The sequence below is a fragment of the Hippoglossus hippoglossus genome, chromosome 8 (genome assembly GCF_009819705.1).
Source record: "Hippoglossus hippoglossus isolate fHipHip1 chromosome 8, fHipHip1.pri, whole genome shotgun sequence".
NCBI lineage: Eukaryota > Metazoa > Chordata > Actinopteri > Pleuronectiformes > Pleuronectidae > Hippoglossus > Hippoglossus hippoglossus.
The window spans coordinates 12,118,655-12,138,066 of record NC_047158.1 but is presented as its reverse complement, the minus strand read 5'-3'; the positions used below and the strand labels follow the sequence as shown (position 1 = coordinate 12,138,066).

Here is a 19,412-nt window from a genome sequence, read left to right as displayed (position 1 = left end):
CACTTCTATACTCTCTCACATGTACCATCATACTCTCTCACACACACAACTAGTGTTGTCTGCCTCGGGACAACCAGTGTGTCCCCAGGCATAACCCTGCTATATTTTAATGTGTGTATCTTTATATACAGTCTATGGTGTCTATGTATATGTATATTATCATAATATTATATTTATTATAATCTAGTATTAATATATATAATGTGTGAGAGAGTATGATGGTACATTTAAGAGAGTATAGTAGTGTGTGTGAGACCAAGTATTAATTATCTCTCAAAGGGGCTCTCATAACAAACCCTGATGTGGCTTGCCTCATATACCTGAAGGCTAGTTCCACTTTGCAATAAACGGCAGGCATTCATTTTGGGGGGTGATGGTCGGTTTATTGCTGCCGGAAACAATTTGCTCGACAAGCTTAGGGAAAACATCAACATTCAGTTTTAAGTAAAAACAATAGAAATCAAAGGGCTCTGCTTAGTGGCAAAAATGATCAACATCAGAACTTTTTCCTGAGGATTCTCCTTTGAGTATTCTCCATACTCAGACACCGAGGTTCTCTAGTTCTTTCAAACTTTTAAATGACGGCAGTGACTATAACAGTAAGTCTATGACAGTGGTCAGTGCTCTTCACACTGATTTGACATTCATATAGTTTAGACTTGTGTGCTGCACCTAAAGCTTAAAAGGACAAACTTTGATTATAGCCTTTACTGTATCAAGGTGACCCCACCTGGCCCCCCCTTAGCAGCACCACTGCACTGAGACGCATTACTCCGCAGGTCAACCAGTTACTCTTCATACTTCATTTAGAATTGATCTTCATAAAAAACCTGCTGAATTAATTTTATGTTCCTGGATGAACAGGGCGTCGCTTGTTCTGCAACAGTGAAGTTGACGTCCTGACTCTGTGCCTCACGTTATGTCTCGTGTTGTGTCGCAGGTTTAAACATGTTTCTCAAAGTCTGGAGTGAATCAAACAAACACAAAGTAAACGTCAGTCCTGTACGTGTCCTAATAACTTGTGATCAGTCGGAACTCGTCAAAGTCCGATTTTTTTAACATTAAATCACTATATTCGTTGGAGTATAACATTCATTTATTTAAAGAAAAATGGCACGAGCTCAAGCTCCCTTTGATGTCTATGTGTGGACGTGTCAGATCAGACGGTTGGTTTGTACCGAGCTGGAGTTTCCTGTGTCCTCCTCCTCTCTCCTGCTGACCTGCTCCCACATTAACTAATAAACACTCTTCACAAGTTATCAGGACCTGATCAGTACATGAAGTTTATTTAGTGTTTGATTCGCTACAGATTTTATGAGGCTGCATTTAAACATCCTGAAAAATAGATAGATAATGAGTGAATTTTCATTTTTCAGTGAGCTATCCCTTTAAACTTGCTGAATCTACTTTGTGGGCAGAGGGGCGGAGACTGAACTTGAAGCGGTCCTCAACCTGAGTCATATTTGTGCATTATAGAGGATCTGGGAACATGTAAGTACGACAACTTGATTGCATTATATTCACCAGTAAATGTATTATGAAGATACTACATCAAACAGTGTGTGTAGAAACGGACTGCACTATTTTGTCACTGCTTTGCTTTGACAAACGAATCAATAACTAATGAAACATAAAACTAAGTTCTGTTTTAGAAGGGGAGTAACAGAAGATCAGCCTGTCTCCTCCTGTATAGCCTGTATAGTTTAACATAATTAATATAATTATTTCCACTCTTACGCACACGTATATGGTATCTGATTTAACTGATCACTGTGTTGCAACTCTTTACATTGTAAACGAAGGTTACCCAGCTTTGGTTTCACAACTTACAATTACGGAAGTATGATGCGATGTGGATGGATGGCCAGTCGGGGCTGCTCAAATGAACTGAGTGTAGCTGTTTTCAAGGTGTTTAGGTTCTGTTTTGTTTGCATGCTAAATCCTCAAAGTTATGCCCAGCCTTTCTGGCGATGGTCTAGTTGTGAGTATGATTTAAAATATGTTGATACCTCACAGACAATATCACACACAAGTGCAGTTTAAACAGTTGGTTATTTGGGTTAATGTACTTTCCAATGGATTTTGTTTTCACTCATCAATATTCAATCGGCTACGTTTCAGTAATGTCAAAGCAACAATGGCCGATTCAATATTTGTTTTTCCTTTCAGTATCTTTTCTTGGACATGGATGATTTTGTTCGTAACAAACTAAGTGAGTGGGGTCTCAGCATGTTGATAGAGACTTTTAAAGGTAAAGTATAACCATGTATCTTTGGGGGGCACAGATATATTAATGAATCACCGACTAACACAGACATAAAAATGCTGCACCTTTGTTGAGGAGTTTAATACTGACATATTAGTCTCAGTGCACACATAGTCTGTGTTCACAACGTATGAGAAGCACCAGCAATAAAAACCCTTTTCATTTTCACACACTTAAGGACACGTTCATTCGGTTGATAGGAATGATTGTTCTGTAGGTGTGTGTGTAATTGAAAGAATTATCTGAGTACAATAAGCTAATAAATCAAGTCCAACAAGAAATCAAATATGCAATGACGTAATCCAACCATGTTAACTCTGTGGGACTGACATGTCCTTTCAGATTAAACCAACAAATGTGCCAACACCCGTTTGGCTCCTAATGAAACAATAACAATTTGTTTCACCTGAATATTTGTACAGATCAAGAAATCAATGAGGGCCACTTTTACAATCTTGAGGATGAAGAGATCAAAGAATTGATCCCAAAAGTTGGACCAAGGAAAACATTCAAGCGACAATTCAAGTTGTTAAAGGTAATATTCTGCACTGTAAAGACGATTAAACAAATACTGGTGGATATGACAGGAAAAGGAGCATGAACTTGTGTTAAAGGTTCTGATAATGCTGATGCCAATAGATGGACACATAGAGTTTTATAAAAATGTCTCTGCTGTTATCGATTAGCGAATGTTTTCTATCATTACTAGAAAAAATATAACACAACTGCAACAAAACAGGAAACCTTGAATTCAGCTACTCAAGTAAGTTACATACAGTTTTGCACAGTTAAGTGTAATCTGAACCGTTTATTGCAGTCATACAGATTATATTTATCGTGTTTGCTGAATAATGTCTTTACAAATAAATTGCTTCACTCAATTTCAAGTAAAAATAGCAAATTTCTTCTTTTTGTTGTGATGTTTCTTGATTGAATGTTTTAAGAGACTAATATATATGTTCATTCTCAGGTTTTGCCATCCACCAGTGAAGCAAATGATACAAGTGAGCTATCTTAAATCTTATCATATTATTATCTACACAGAGACAACATTTCAATATTGTGAGAAGAACTTGTAACAACCATTTTCTTGCTTCCCTTTATATATATATATGTATATAAAAAACAAGGGCAGTGGGAAATGGAAACAGGCAGAAGCTTCCTGCTTTCATTCCAAAACCTCCAGCAGTGGCTGAATGAAGATCCATCCTGCTCACTATGCTCAACCCGAGCTACCCTCAAACACATCCTCACATGTTGTAGAGTAAGTTTCTCACAAGGTAGGTATACATGGAGACACAACCACGTACTCAAATGCCTGGCAGCAACTATTGAAACAAAGAGAACTGCCACCAATGCCTTGCCATCCAAAACACAGAGCGCAGTTCTAAAGACACCTTTTGTCCGAGAAGGGGAACAGGGACAGCGAGGGCCTCCTCCACTGACCATGAGTGGGCAGTTGGAGCATGCCCGAGACTGGGAAATGCTGGTGGATTTAAACCAGCCGCTAAGAGTTCCATCACACATCGTCACCACCATCCAAAGACCAGACCTGGTACTCTGGTCCAACACCCTCCGCGTTGTCTACTTAATAGAATTGACAGTACCCTGGGACGATGCTGTTGACAAAGCGAATGAGAGGAAAAGGCAAAAATATGCAGAAATGGCATCTATGGCAGAGCAACGAGGCTGGAAAGCAATAGTTCGCCCTGTGGAGGTTGGCTGCAGGGGTCGTAATGCAACATCCACCATCACGTTGCTCAAAGATCTGGGAATCCACGAACAAGCCCTGCACCAGACCATAAAAGAAACTGCAGAACGCTGCAGCCAATGTCTCTTGATCAGTAGGAACAGTCTTAACTGGGCCCCAAGATGTTAGGAACATACACCCAGGTCTGATCAACCTGTGGTGGGCTGTCTTAGAAGAAGGGCTCTTGTGATTTTAAGGCCAAAACAACTGTTGATGCTAGATACACTACTGACGATCTGTCCCTGACAACTGTTGGTGGTCACTAACATCTGCTAACAACTTCTGGCAGTTGGTATCTTAACTTGTGCAGAAGACCTTCAAACATACAAGGGATATTCACAATCCTGTCCTATGTTCTAAAACTATATTCCACCACAGTAACAAATTATATTTAAAGCAGTAACAATATTATCTGTCGTTTTCATTTGGTCCTGAGTAAAACTAATGGGCACGTACTGAGTCATGTTTGTTATGACAAAGACATGATGGCAATCCACCAAGGTACAAGTGCATGAGGCCTTTTAAAGGAATGTGAGATGGTAGTCTGACCGGTTGATGTTCCATCCAAAACACGTCCATGATTAATTCAGACACTGAGTACTAAGTACAACTTTTTTGAACTATGTGCTTGGTGCTGCAATTATTTTTGTGATGGTAGTAAAATTGGATTCCCTCTGGAACTCTCTCCATTTCCATCATCTGATCCTCCCCTGAAACTTGTAATAGTAATCTGAAAACACATTTTTATTCATTAGCCTTTCAATGTGCCTAAATGGTTGTGTATTATTATTGTTGTTATTGGTGTAGGTAGTGATTATTATAATGACAATGTTTTTGTTCTTGTTTTTAATTTCACTGTTGTTTTTGTGTTGTAAAGCACTTTGGATTTTAATAATATAATTAGACACTATAGCCCCGAAAAGGATCGATTTTACGCGCACCATGTTTGTACCTTAACAGAAAGACTTAATGTGTGTGTGTCTGTGAAGATGGCAATGAAACTGAACTCTAAACAAATGCAGTGTGTTAGACAGGGGTGGGGGCAGGGGCAGTTTGGGCTGAATATGTGGGAAAATGTGCGGCCTTCACATAGTGACTGATAGTAGCCGTTGCTGGCTGGTTTTAATCTTGAAGTTGGTTGTTGTGTGTGTGTGTGTGTGTGTGTGTGTGCGTCACATTGCAGTTCAGTCTTGCACCGGTCTGATAAGGCCTGTTTTGAGAAGACTGTACATCTGTGGCATACAATACACTGTACTTTAACTTGTTCTCATACCTAACTTGCTATATTACAGCATAAACTCCATTAGCTTTATTCAAACATCACACATACATGAATGCACTGTTTTCTTAAACAACTGTGACATACCCTTAGAAAGAATTCAAGCAGCTGCCACTAGGGTCTGAAGGACAGATAGGAAAGGCGTTGTTTTGTCTAGAAAATGCGCATGCCATACTGAAAACTCACAAGCTGTCAGCCGATTCAAGGCTTGTTTTAAAACACCAAACCAAACACTGTCAGAATGTGAAGATTTTCCCAGCTACTATCTAAGGAGGGACGAAACGGGGAGCAGCTCCTCATCATTGGCGGATTCCAGTGCCTAGAGGCTGGGACCAGCCTGTGCACTAGCCATGGTGACTCCCCCTCGTTATTGACCAATGAAGTTCTACCTATTATTATAAATATTGCACCTGTCGTCCGTTCGGGGCGACTCTTGACTTCCCCGGCGGTATTAGGCGGCTTGGGGCTGTACGTTGAGTGCCCATAGCTATGTAGTAGCTTTTCATTGCTTCTAAATAAATACTTTTTTGAACCAAGACCGACTCTACCCTCTCTACCTAAGGAAAAAAGAACACGACACATGACGTTTCTGACTTAGAGGAACCATAACAAAACGCGCGAGTGTTTTTTTTTCCAGAGTTTTGGGGTTGGTAGACATGCCAGATACCCACATTAACGTGTAGAAGCACAAACAAAGTGGAATTTGCATGATATGTATGTCCCCTTTAAGTAAAAACAATAGAAATCAAAGGGCTCTGCTTAGTGGCAAAAATGATCAACATCAGAACTTTTTCCTGAGGATTCTCCTTTGAGTATTCTCCATACTCAGACACCGAGGTTCTCTAGTTCTTTCAAACTTTTAAATGACGGCAGTGACTATAACAGTAAGTCTATGACATTGGTCAGTGCTCTTCACACTGATTTGACATTCATATAGTTTAGACTTGTGTGCTGCACCTAAAGCTTAAAAGGACAAACTGTGATTATAGCCTTTGCTGTATCAAGGTGACCCCACCTGGCCCCCCCTTAGCAGCACCACTGCACTGAGGCGCATTACTCCGCAGGTCAACCAGTTACTCTTCATACTTCACTTAGCACTGATCTTTAGAAAAAACCTGCTGAATTCATTTTATGTTCCTGGATGAACAGGGCGTCGCTTGTTCTGCAACAGTGAAGTTGACGTCCTGACTCTGTGCATCACGTTATGTCTCGTGTTGTGTTGCAGGTTTAAACATGTTTCTCAAGGTCTGGAGTGAATCAAACAAACACAAAGCAAACGTCAGTCCTGTACGTGTCCTAATAACTTGTGATCAGTCGGAACTCGTCAAAGTCCGATTTTTAAAAATTAAATCACTATATTCGTTGGAGTATAACATTCATTTATTTAAAGAAAAAGGGCACGAGCTCAAGCCCCCTTTGATGCGAATTAGCTGTAAACTCGAGCCCCCTGTAGCTTAGTCCTTTGATTATCACCACTCAGCTCCACCCAAGAGAAGAAAAACCAGCATAACTGGTACAGGAGCTGGGAGATGCTGCCATCCTGTCTGACGTGACTGTGATGACTGGGTGCTCACTAGTGCACCTTCACTAGCCTCACGATTCCATTACGATTCAGCAGTCAATGATTGGAATGCAAAACGATGCATCTCGATGTATCACATCAACAATTTCCTAGATTACTGGTTGCACGTGGTTGCTTTTTCATCTGTTAATAAAATCCAAATTGACAAAATAAGGTTTTGAATAAAAAATCTGTCTATAACAGTAAGTCTATGACAGTGGTCAGTGCTCTTCACACTGATTTGACATTCATATAGTTTAGACTGGTGTGCTGCACCTAAAGCTTAAAAGGACAAACTTTGATATAGCCTTTGCTGTATCAAGGTGACCCCACCTGGCCCCCCCTTAGCAGCACCACTGCACTGAGGCGCATTACTCCGCAGGTCAACCAGTTACTCTTCATACTTCACTTAGCACTGATCTTTAGAAAAAACCTGCTGAATTCATTTTATGTTCCTGGATGAACAGGGCGTCGCTTCTTCTGCAACAGTGAAGTTGACGTCCTGACTCTGTGCATCACGTGATGTCTCGTGTTGTGTCGCAGGTTTAAACATGTTTCTCAAATTCTGGAGTGAATCAAACAAACACAAAGTAAACGTCAGTCCTGTACGTGTCCTAATAACTTGTGATCAGTCGGAACTCGTCAAAGTCTGATTTTTTAAAGATTAAATCCCTATATTCGTTGGAGTATAACATTCATTTATTTAAAGAAAAAGGGCACGAGCTCAAGCTCCCTTTGATGTCTATGTGTGGACGTGTCAGATCAGACGGTTGGTTTGTACCGAGCTGGAGTTTCCTGTGTCCTCCTCCTCCCTCCTGCTGACCTGCTCCCACGTTAACTAATGAACACTCTTCACAAGTTATCAGGACCTGATCAGTACATGAAGTTTATTTAGTGTTTGATTCGCTACAGAGTTTATGAGGCTTCATTTAAACATCTTGAAAAATACATAGATAATGAGTGAATTTTCATTTTTCAGTGAGCTATCCCTTTAAACTTGCTGAATCTACTTTGTGGGCAGAGGGGCGGAGACTGAACTTGAAGCGGTCCTCAACCTGAGTCATATTTGTGCATTATAGAGGATCTGGGAACATGTAAGTACGACAACTTGATTGCATTATATTCACCAGTAAATGTATTATGAAGATACTACATCAAACAGTGTGTGTAGAAACGGACTGCACTATTTTGTCACTGCTTTGCTTTGACAAACGAATCAATAACTAATGAAACATAAAACTAAGTTCTGTTTTAGAAGGGGAGTAACAGAAGATCAGCCTGTCTCCTCCTGTACAGCCTGTATAGTTTAACAAAATTAATATAATTATTTCCCCTCTTACGCACACGTATATGGTATCTGATTTAACTGATCACTGTGTTGCAACTCTTGACAGTGTAAACGAAAGTTACCCAGCTTTGGTTTCACAACTTACAATTACGGAAGTATCATGCGATGTGGATGGATGGCCAGCAGGGGCTGCTCAAATGAACTGAGTGTAGCTGTTTTCAAGGTGTTTAGGTTCTGTTTTGTTTGCATGCTAAATCCTCAAAGTTATGCCCAACCTTTCTGGCGATGGTCTAGTTGTGAGTATGATTTAAAATATGTTGATACCTCACAGACAATATCACACACAAGTGCAGTTTAAACAGTTGGTTATTTGGGTTAATGTACTTTCCAATGGATTTTGTTTTCACTCATCAATATTCAATCGTATATGTTTCAGAAATGTCAAAGCAACAATGGCCGATTCAATATTTGTTTTTCATTTCAGTATCTTTTCTTGGACATGGATGATTTTGTTCGTAACAAACTAAGTGAGTGGGGTCTCAGCACGTTGATAGAGACTTTTAAAGGTAAAGTATAACCATGTATCTTTGGGGGGCACAGATATATTAATGAATCACCGACTAACACAGACATAAAAATGCTGCACCTTTGTTGAGGAGTTTAATATTGACGTATTAGTCTCAGTGCACACGTAGTCTGTGTTCACAACGTATGAGAAGCACCAGCAATAAAAACCCTTTTCATTTTTCAAGTCCAACAAGAAATCAAATATGCAATGACCTAATCCAACCATGTTAACTCTGTGGGACTGACATGTCCTTTCAGATTAAACCGACAAATGTGCCAACACCCGTTTGGCTCCTAATGAAACAATAACAATTTGTTTCACCTGAATATTTGTACAGATCAAGAAATCAATGAGGACCACTTTTACAATCTTGAGGATGAAGAGATCAAAGAATTGATCCCAAAAGTTGGACCAAGGAAAACATTCAAGCGACAATTCAAGTTGTTAAAGGTAATATTCTGCACTGTAAAGACGATTAAACAAATACTGGTGGATATGACAGGAAAAGGAGCATGAACTTGTGTTAAAGGTTCTGATAATGCTGATGCCAATAGATGGACACATAGAGTTTTATAAAAATGTCTCTGCTGTTATCGATTAGCGAATGTTTTCTATCATTACTAGAAAAAATATAACACAACTGCAACAAAACAGGAAACCTTGAATTCAGCTACTCAAGTAAGTTACATACAGTTTTGCACAGTTAAGTGTAATCTGAACCGTTTATTGCAGTCATACAGATTATATTTATTGTGTTTGCTAAAAAATGTATTTACAAATAAATTGCTTCACTCAATTTCAAGTAAAAATAGAAAATTTCTTCTTTCTGTTGTGATGTTTCTTGATTAAATGTTTTAAGAGTCAAATATATATGTTCATTCTCAGGTTTTGCCATCCACCAGTGAAGCAAATGATACAAGTGAGCTATCTTAAATCTTATCATATTATTATCTACACAGAGACCACATTTCAATATTTTGAGAAGAACTTGTAACAACCTTATTCTTGCTTCCCTTTATATATATATGTATATAAAAAACAAGGAAACATGGATATGGATCCTAGAGAGGAGTCCAGCCAATGCCAGTCACCAAGTGTTCAACGTAAACGGTACAACTCTGCAGCAGGTATTTATGTTAGATCCTCAACAATATCAACCTTCAAATATGTAATCATCGCTTACATCTATTGTTATTAAAAGGCGTTTCGGAGTTTCTAAAGAAACAATTATATTGGTTCAAGATTTTAGATCCTAAATGAGTGGATCTCCAGCGAACTTCTTGCTGCTTAACACCTAAAAACATTTTTTTTCTTTACTGTTAAAATGTTATGACTTTTTTTTCTAAAATTCTCAAATATTATGATTTTTTTTCTCATTGAATCAAAACTGTATTCTTGTAATATTATGATTTTATTCATGAAATCTATTAAATTTAGGTCAAGTAAAGTTAAATCAAGACTGAGAAAAAATACCAGATGATCCAGTGGGCACCCCAAGAAACAATATAACAAATTTTTTAATTTATTTTAAGGCTTTAATAAGAATATCTTTTCCTGAATGGGCACAATTTCTTCAAAAACAAGAACTTTGTCTTAAATTAAGACCAGAGAAACATCCTTACCTAAGGTTTTTTATTTTAATTAAAACATTAAAAAAATTCAGCTTCTTTGAAAAGTCACAACCATCTATCGTCTCTCATTCAGGACAAGACCACTTTCTACATTGTCAATCATTGACAGTCTAAGAAGCAATTTTCGACAGAGTTAGGGCTTTTTCAAAAACAGTCAAAAAACGAATACTCCAGTTATTCTAACCGTATAACAATAATTATTTCTATTTTGCTCTGCATTTATTATGTTGACCTGACCTCGCCCTCCTGTTTGAAATGTGGCAGTCTGGCAACACTCATTTTCAATGAATAGAAATAGATACAATTATTTGATGTAATTTTAAAATGATGCATTTGTTCAAATGGCCTGACCCCTAAAATAAAGGAAACAAAGGAGTTTGTGGTTAAAATTTGCTCAATATTTGCTGGATATCTTTTTAAATCAAAGGTTTTTTTTGGATAGATAATAAGACTTTTTTCCCTCAGAAACAAGATCTTTTTATTTTCTTGAAATTTCTTTTTTTGCACTGTGGTCGGTGTCAAAGTCTGATGAGGCACTTTGTTTTCTCATTGTGCAAATTTTGGAAACAATAGTTCATGGGTCCTGCTTAATAGCTTTTTACTTTGTATTTGGCAGAGGAATCCATAATGTGGGAAGTGAAAGACATAATGAAAGTCGTCCAGATGAAACTTCAAGATGAAGAGAAGACAGAGCTCAATGATTTCCTGAAGTAAGTAATTTCTATCTCTGACAACAGGAATGAAATGGACACCAAAAGAAGCAACTCAACAGGCAAAGGCAGCACTCCAGCATGCTAACGTTGTGGGCCATGTTCAACAAGGAAGGGGCGGTTTAGGCCTAGGCCAGAGTAGGCCTTTTTGGAACAAGGTACCACCATCAGAATGTCGAAAGTTGGTAGGCCTGGAAGTCCAGCAGGAGGAGGCAACAAGATGTGCTCAGGCTGTCACTCAGGCAAAACAGGGGCAGTGGGAAATGGAAACAGGCAGAAGCTTCCTGCTTTCATTCCAAAACCTCCAGCAGTGGCTGAATGAAGATCCATCCTGCTCACTATGCTCAACCCGAGCTACCCTCAAACACATCCTCACATGTTGTAGAGTAAGTTTCTCACAAGGTAGGTATACGTGGAGACACAACCACATACTCAAATGCCTGGCAGCAACTATTGAAACAAAGAGAACTGCCACCAATGCCTTGCCATCCAAAACACAGAGCGCAGTTCTAAAGACACCTTTTGTCCGAGAAGGGGAACAGGGACAGCGAGGGCCTCCTCCACTGACCAGGAGTGGGCAGTTGGAGCATGCCCGAGACAGGGAAATGCTGGTGGATTTAGACTAGCCGCTAAAAGTCCCATCACACATTGTCACCACCATCCAAAGACCAGACCTGGTACTCTGGTCCAACACCCTCCGCGTTGTCTACTTAATAGAATTGACAGTACCCTAGGACGATGCTGTTGACAAAGCGAATGAGACGCCAGATGTCACAGATGCCAGAAATGGCATCTATGGCAGAGCAACGAGGCTGGAAAGCAATAGTTCGCCCTGTGGAGGTTGGCTGCAGGGGTCGTAATGCAACATCCACCATCACGTTGCTCAAAGATCTGGGAATCCACGAACAAGCCCTGCACCAGACCATAAAAGAAACTGCAGAACAGTCTTAACTGGGCCTCAAGATGTTGGAACATACACCCAGGTCTGATCAACCTGTGGTGGGCTGCCTTGGCAATCCACCAAGGTACAAGTGCATGAGGCCTTTTAAAGGAATGTGAGATGGTAGTCTGACTGGTTGATGTTCCATCCAAAACACGTCCATGATTAATTCACACACTGAGTACTAAGTACAACTTTTTTTTAATTATGCGCTTGGTGCTGCAATTATTTTTGTGATGGTAGTAAAACTGGATTCCCTCTGGAACTCTCTCCCTTTCCATCATCCGATCCTCCCCTGAAACTTGTAATAGTAATCTGAAAACACGTTTTTATTCATTAGCCTTTCAATGTGCCTAAATGGTTGTGTATTATTATTGTTATTGGTGTAGGTAGTGATTATTATAATGACAATATTTTCGTTCTCGTTTTTAATTTCACTGTTGTTTTTGTGTTGTAAAGCACTTTGGATCAATAATGTTGTGTTTCAAGTGCCATTTGAATAAAGTCAAAGTTATTTCTAATAAAGCCAATGAACCCATAATTAAATTTATGTTCAACAGGAATAAAATCTCTGATTTGGAGACAAGAAAAAGGAAGCTGGTCGGTGTCTTTGGAAGAACCGGGGCTGGAAAGAGCTCTTTGATAAATGCCATCGTTGGAGAGAAGAATCTTCTGCCCTCTGGAAGTGTGTGTGCATGCACCTCAGTCACGTTCAAAGTGGAGGCAAACAACGACAGCAAAAAGTATGAGGCAGAAATTGAGTTCATTAAAAAAGAGGTGAGTATGTTGATCTTTACTTTTTACAAGTTGAAAAGTTACATTGTAGCTGCAAATATACAGGTGCCAGACATTATATGCCATTTAATTCAACTAACCTGATAATTCATTTCTTTACTAGGACTGGAAAGAGGAGTTGTGGTTTTACAAGAATCTTCTGGATGATGATGATGATGATGCTCGTGAAAAGCTGACAGCACTGTACAGAGAAGATTGGAAATCAAAATCTGTTGAAGAACTCATGGACAGGAAATATTTCAGAGAAATTCCTGAATTCCTCACTTGGAACAAGAAAACGTTGAAATGTGAATCTGTAAGTAACATGAAAAAAGTATTTATATAGATTTATATGTATTTTATTTATATTTTGCACACTGAGTCAGAAGTTTGGCTTTTGTGTTGGTCTTTTAACAGTTATATTAAGTCAGCTCATTACATTTTAACTAATACAAAGTGTATTCTTAGTTGTACTCAAAAGCATGTATGCAACTAAAACCATTAAAACAGGACCTAATTCATTTCTCTACACTCGTTCACCCGTGTAAGGTTGTTTAAGTTTAAAATATTGATATATTTATAGAAATAATAAAATACCTAAGTGTTCATTATCACTTAAAATTTTACTTTTGTCTCGTCTTCAGGTTTAATTATCAAATTTTAAACCTTTGTCTTTATTTCTTTCAATGAGAGTGTTTCACTCTTGTTCATAATTTGAATGTGTGTATAAATATAATTATTTGCATTGTTTTACTCAATTAATTTTTTTTAATTTCAGGCTGAAGAGCTAAGTGACAAAATTGTCAAATACGTAAGTGCCTCAAACGAGGAAGAAGATGCAGTGAGACAGTACTGGCCCTTAGTGGAATGCGTGACTGTCAGGTTGCCTAACAAGGATCTTCTCCAGCATGTCACACTTGTGGACCTTCCAGGAAATGGAGACCGTAACAAGAGCAGAGACAACATGTGGAAAAAGGTCACTTATTCACATTTACTACTGTTTATTGTATTTAATATTGTATGTATGTATTATCTGGAAACTGTGAAATTTATTACAAAGCACTGATAATTAATTGTTCATAATTAACTTGATATTATGCCTCGTCAGATTGTTGGAAGTTGTTCTACTGTGTGGATTGTGGCTGACATTAATCGACCAGTAGCAGAGAAAGAAGCTTGGGAGATCCTGCAAAATGCCAATAGCCTGATGGGAAATGGTGGCGAGTGTCAGCGCATTCACTTCATCTGCACCAAGTCTGATAATGTTGATGATCAGTAAGTCATTTAAGATTCCAAAAGTATGACTTTCTGTTGACCTTGTGCTGCTGTTGAGCAGACCCTGGTGTCAGCATTGAGAATAACTGTAAATGATAAGGCAATAGAGTAGTTCAGAATCTACCTTGCACATAAAATCCAGAGTTTATATCCAAATGGTCACAAAGCTCTTTACAGAAGTTCCCCAATTCCAAAGACTGTTTCATTTACTAAAACTTTTCTTGTAGGTCAGGAGCTGCTGTCCGTGATGTTGTGCTCAAAAGAAACCAAGTAGCCAAGCGCAAAGTGAACGCAGAATTCAAAAAACAATACCCACAATGCAGCGTGAGTTTCTGCAGACCAACAGAAAATCTGATCAACAAAGATTGTCCTGAATTCAAGCCTGCCTCATCATCAAACCCTTATTCTTTTCAGAAACAATTCTCATTCGAAGTGTTCACTGTGAGCCGCAATGAGTTTATTGAACGCAAACATCTACAGCCAGATGAAACTGGTGGGTAAAATGTTTCTTCAAGTCATGACATCTGTATGTCAAGTTTAAAGTATGACCCAAAGTATGAAATATAAAAATTTTAAAAGAAAACTGTGTTTTTTTTTTTTAATAGAAATTCCCAAACTTCGGGATGTTCTGCAAAGTCTAAATAACAATCACTCAGAGGCATTAAACTATGTGTCTGGAGCTCGTGGGATTCTCTCTCTGATTCAAGGGACAAGATGCAGGGGAGTGGTAAGATCGAGTAATGAAACCTGTGTCATTGTGTTAAATCCTCCTCATTGGCATTTATATTCCCAGAAAATAACATGAACATCAAATAGGTATATGCTCAAATGCAGTTTAAACATGGAAAAGTGAAATAACTTTGTTTAATGCCAAACCAATGTTGAAAGAGTCTACAGGTCCTTCCTACCCCACCTGATTTTTGTTTTCTTCAAGAATGTTCAAAATCAAGACTAGTGTAAATTTCATCAATTCAAATGAATTTGTGTTTTATTTCAGGCTGACAGTAAAATGCAGGCTTTCAGCGTCCTTGAAGAAAAGATGCGGCATGAACTCAAAGTACTCCAAAAAACAATCGATGAGATTTACAGGACTTTTGAACAATGCCTCACTGAGGGGGTTGAAGAATCACAACATTCATGCAAAGGACATCTGAAGTCCCTGTTACATCCTGTATGTATTTATACTTTAATTTAACAACTTATTCTACACTTCATATCTATTTGAATAATATATTTATGATAAAATATTTTTTCTCCTCCCAGCCAAGAGAAACAGGTAGTGGCTTCCACAACAGATTGAAGTTTGCTGTTATGAACAATGGCGTCTTCAAAGCAAAGAATGGAAGGAAAAAGAACATCAACATGACTTTAAGTTCAGAACTGACAGGCAGCATTGATGAGGAATTCAGGAAGACCTTCCCGTGAGAAATTACAGTGACGACATTCATTATTTTCAAAGTTTAATTGTATAAAGGATGTATTATATAATGGAAGCATTTCAACTTTTTCAGAAATGAAGATAAAAGTGGACCATTCAATGGCGCCATTGATTTGTTTTCACTGGACACAGAGGGGATGATTAAAACCTACAAAGATGTTGATCTGCAAATGCATTTTCTCAAGACAGAGGTGTGTGTGTGTGTGTGTGTGTGTGTGTGTGTGTGTGTGTGTGTGTGTGTGTGTGTGTGTGTGTGTTTGTGTGTGTGTGTGTGAGACACCTGTGTCGGTTTCCCTTATACATTTTTTTTATTGTGTTGAGCTCTACTTTTTATTTTTATATCTTTTTAAAGGTATACAATAACACATTGAAGATGCTCTCTCTCTCTCTCTCTCTCTCTCTCCCTCTCTCTCTCTCTCTCTCTCTCTCTCTCTCTCTCTCTCTCTCTCTCTCTCTCTCTCTCTCCCCCTCTCTCTCTCTCTCTCTCTCTCTCTCTCTCTCTCTCTCGCTCTCTCTCTCGCTCTCTCTCTCTCTCTCAGGAGGACAAACTCAAGACAAAACTCAAAGAAATCATCCGGGAGGATAAGAAAACAGTCTACAGCAGTCTGACAGCAACAATCGAGGAAAACATGCAGAAATGCTATACAGGTGATAAAGAAGATCATAGCATGTACAACCTGTGGTTAAAATAATGCACATTTGCATCATGATTTTACAGAAACATGGGTTTGACATTAGTGTTTTATTGTAGACGCAGCAACGATTACAGGAACCGGCTCACTGGAAAACATGAGGCGCACCATTCAGGACCATGTACATGATAAAAAGGACACTATGTTTCAGATGGCGAAAGACAACATGCTGAAGCAACTAAAAGAGTTGAAGGTATGTCAGATTTCATATCTTTATCTTCAATTCGAGGTAATAATGTTCAAGTGGTGTGTGTATCGTTCTGAAAGATGCTTTTGCTCCAGTCACTGTCTGAATCTAAAAACACATCTAAACAGTTAATGCTTGTATGATTCAGCAAATCTTGAACACATAATTTGGCTGTGTGAGTGAAAAGTAATACCTATGGTTTTGATTTAGGGGAAAATCTTGAAAAATCTGGAGGAAACCCTGATGAAATCAATCGAGCTGTCACTCGAGACAGATGACTGCTCATTCCCAGGTAGAAAACATATCATGATAGAATTATTCATTGTAGCGTAATTGATAATGTGCATATTTTACCCAATAAGCATTTGTTTCTTTGCTTTTTAGATGTTTCAGGAGAGCTTGACATGGTGGAGACATTCTACAGTCACCTGGAAGCCAACCCAAATCCAAACTGAGCTTTCAAACAGATGTTCCTTACTGTCAATGACAAACAATGACAACACGTTACAAGAAGAACACAACAAAAATACACATTACACAACTATAATACACATTTTCATCAAGATATTATCCTTTTTCTCTTTGAGTGTACTTTGACCTTGTTTTTTGTACATTACATGCAGCGATTTTAATGTTTTTTTTGGCATCGGGTGTTTTCATCATGAACTGATCATAGTCCAAAGGAAGGTGGCTGACATGCAGAGGTCCACCGTCTCGTTCAAACCAGGAACATTGTGGTGAAAATGCTACAGATCTTTGCCACTGGGCCGAATGGCTTTGTCCTTTCAGTGATAATACGTTTTCATGTTTTTCTGTCAATGATTTTATTTAGTTTCTTTTGTATTGCTTGATTGGCACATGAGTGCTCCTGATTTTAAGGATGTTTAACGTGAATCTTAGATCGTGAATACCAGTTTTAATTATAGGCTGGATTAGACATAAACTCTTAGCTTTTCGAGTAATGATCTCAGATGACTTTGTTTTATTCTACTTTTTATCTTTTTTTGATCTTACTAAATATATTGGATAAATGATTATTGGTGTGTTCTGGAAGGCAGAAAAGGAAGTGTGAAAAATGTCACCTGCAGTGAGCGAGACTTCACTTATTTCAGCTCAAGCTTTGTACTTGTGTTACTGGTTGGACACCAAAAATCTGTTGGCTTATGCGACATTAACATTGTCATTATATATCGATTAAAATGTTATTGAATTTAAATGTTTTCTGTCTTCAGGCCAAACAATCTCAGTACAGGAAAGTTGGAGGGATAGAGGTTGTGCAGGTTATCAAACGCAGGAATGATTCATGCAAGAAAACAGAACATGCAGACACATGGATGGTCTATAAATGGGGATGAAAATGTTTTTATTACTTAAAATAAACAAATGATCAAACTGATTTCTCTGTGATACATGAAGCATGTCTCTAAAGGTTTTTCGTTGGTGTTACTCCAGTGTGGAATGTCGGTTAAAAACAAATTTTGATTCATGCAGAAAGCACAATAACATAAGTGACATCTAATGAGTCAATTGTGCTGAGAAACTATGAGAGGCCCTGTGAGAGATAATTCATACTTGGGCTCACACAGACCATCATACTCTCTCACACATGCTACTATACTCTCTCACATGTACCGTCATACTCTATCACACACACTTCTATACTCTCTTACATGTACCATCATACTCTCTCACACACACTCTACTATACTCTCTCACATATACCATCATACTCTATCACACACACTTCTATACTCTCTCACATGTACCATCATACTCTCTCACACACACAACTAGTGTTGTCTGCCTCGGGACAACCAGTGTGTCCCCAGGCATAACCCTGCTATATTTTAATGTGTGTATCTTTATATACAGTCTATGGTGTCTATGTATATGTATATTATCATAATATTATATTTATTATAATCTAGTATTAATATATATAATGTGTGAGAGAGTATGATGGTACATTTAAGAGAGTATAGTAGTGTGTGTGAGACCAAGTATTAATTATCTCTCAAAGGGGCTCTCATAACAAACCCTGATGTGGCTTGCCTCATATACCTGAAGGCTAGTTCCACTTTGCAATAAACGGCAGGCATTCATTTTGGGGGGTGATGGTCGGTTTATTGCTGCCGGAAACAATTTGCTCGACAAGCTTAGGGAAAACATCAACATTCAGTTTTAAGTAAAAACAATAGAAATCAAAGGGCTCTGCTTAGTGGCAAAAATGATCAACATCAGAACTTTTTCCTGAGGATTCTCCTTTGAGTATTCTCCATACTCAGACACCGAGGTTCTCTAGTTCTTTCAAACTTTTAAATGACGGCAGTGACTATAACAGTAAGTCTATGACATTGGTCAGTGCTCTTCACACTGATTTGACATTCATATAGTTTAGACTGGTGTGCTGCACCTAAAGCTTAAAAGGACAAACTTTGATTATAGCCTTTACTGTATCAAGGGGACCCCACCTGCCCCCCCCTTAGCAGCACCACTGCACTGAGACGCATTACTCCGCAGGTCAACCAGTTACTCTTCATACTTCATTTAGAATTGATCTTCATAAAAAACCTGCTGAATTAATTTTATGTTCCTGGATGAACAGGGCGTCGCTTGTTCTGCAACAGTGAAGTTGACGTCCTGACTCTGTGCATCACGTTATGTCTCGTGTTGTGTTGCAGGTTTAAACATGTTTCTCAAGGTCTGGAGTGAATCAAACAAACACAAAGCAAACGTCAGTCCTGTACGTGTCCTAATAACTTGTGATCAGTCGGAACTCGTCAAAGTCCGATTTTTTTAACATTAAATCACTATATTCGTTGGAGTATAACATTCATTTATTTAAAGAAAAAGGGCACGAGCTCAAGCCCCCTTTGATGCGAATTAGCTGTAAACTCAAGCCCCCTGTAGCTTAGTCCTTTGATTATCACCACTCAGCTCCACCCAAGAGAAGAAAAACCAGCATAACTGGTACAGGAGCTGGGAGATGCTGCCATCCTGTCTGACGTGACTGTGATGACTGGGTGCTCACTAGTGCACCTTCACTAGCCTCA

At 38.6% G+C, this 19,412-nt stretch overlaps 1 protein-coding gene and 3 long non-coding RNA genes across 5 annotated transcripts; all 4 read left to right on the top strand.

Annotated features, from left to right (window-relative positions):
- The first annotated feature begins 1,474 nt into the window (after positions 1-1,474).
- Positions 1,475-3,341, top strand: LOC117765731. Its single transcript, XR_004614608.1, has 4 exons — positions 1,475-1,491; positions 2,170-2,251; positions 2,689-2,801; positions 3,237-3,341. It is a non-coding gene; the product is annotated as an uncharacterized LOC117765731 (long non-coding RNA).
- Positions 3,342-6,168: 2,827 nt separating this feature from the next.
- On the top strand, positions 6,169-18,577 carry LOC117765735. The gene is made up of 3 exons (XR_004614612.1): positions 6,169-6,300; positions 6,726-6,727; positions 18,567-18,577. It is a non-coding gene; the product is annotated as an uncharacterized LOC117765735 (long non-coding RNA).
- Positions 7,906-17,120, top strand: LOC117765727 (nuclear GTPase SLIP-GC-like). Of its 2 annotated transcripts, XM_034592170.1 has the most exons (22): positions 7,906-7,950; positions 8,629-8,710; positions 9,050-9,162; positions 9,367-9,390; positions 9,598-9,631; positions 9,756-9,839; positions 10,960-11,053; positions 12,554-12,770; positions 12,892-13,083; positions 13,546-13,743; positions 13,876-14,042; positions 14,270-14,366; positions 14,457-14,535; positions 14,648-14,769; positions 15,040-15,213; positions 15,306-15,463; positions 15,554-15,671; positions 16,020-16,128; positions 16,232-16,365; positions 16,570-16,651; positions 16,744-16,847; positions 17,012-17,120. In XM_034592170.1, exons 2-21 carry the CDS (start codon positions 8,644-8,646, stop codon positions 16,812-16,814), a joined length of 2,334 nt encoding a protein of 777 aa, XP_034448061.1. In that variant the 5' UTR covers positions 7,906-7,950; positions 8,629-8,643; the 3' UTR covers positions 16,815-16,847; positions 17,012-17,120. The 2 variants fall into 2 exon arrangements, with proteins under 2 accessions (XP_034448061.1, XP_034448060.1); XM_034592169.1 differs by having other exon boundaries at positions 16,744-17,092.
- LOC117765733 lies at positions 17,180-17,755 on the top strand. Its single transcript, XR_004614610.1, has 2 exons — positions 17,180-17,446; positions 17,478-17,755. It is a non-coding gene; the product is annotated as an uncharacterized LOC117765733 (long non-coding RNA).
- Positions 18,578-19,412: the final 835 nt, after the last annotated feature.

Coding starts and splice junctions, on each gene's coding strand:
- LOC117765727 (XM_034592170.1), top strand. CDS start 8,644: ATGGATGATTTTGTTCGTAACAAACTAAGTGAGTGGGGTCTCAGCACG. Junction 14,367..14,456: donor AACAATACCCACAATGCAGC/GTGAGTTTCTGC, acceptor TATTCTTTTCAG/AAACAATTCTCATTCGAAGT. Junction 15,214..15,305: donor TGAAGTCCCTGTTACATCCT/GTATGTATTTAT, acceptor TTCTCCTCCCAG/CCAAGAGAAACAGGTAGTGG.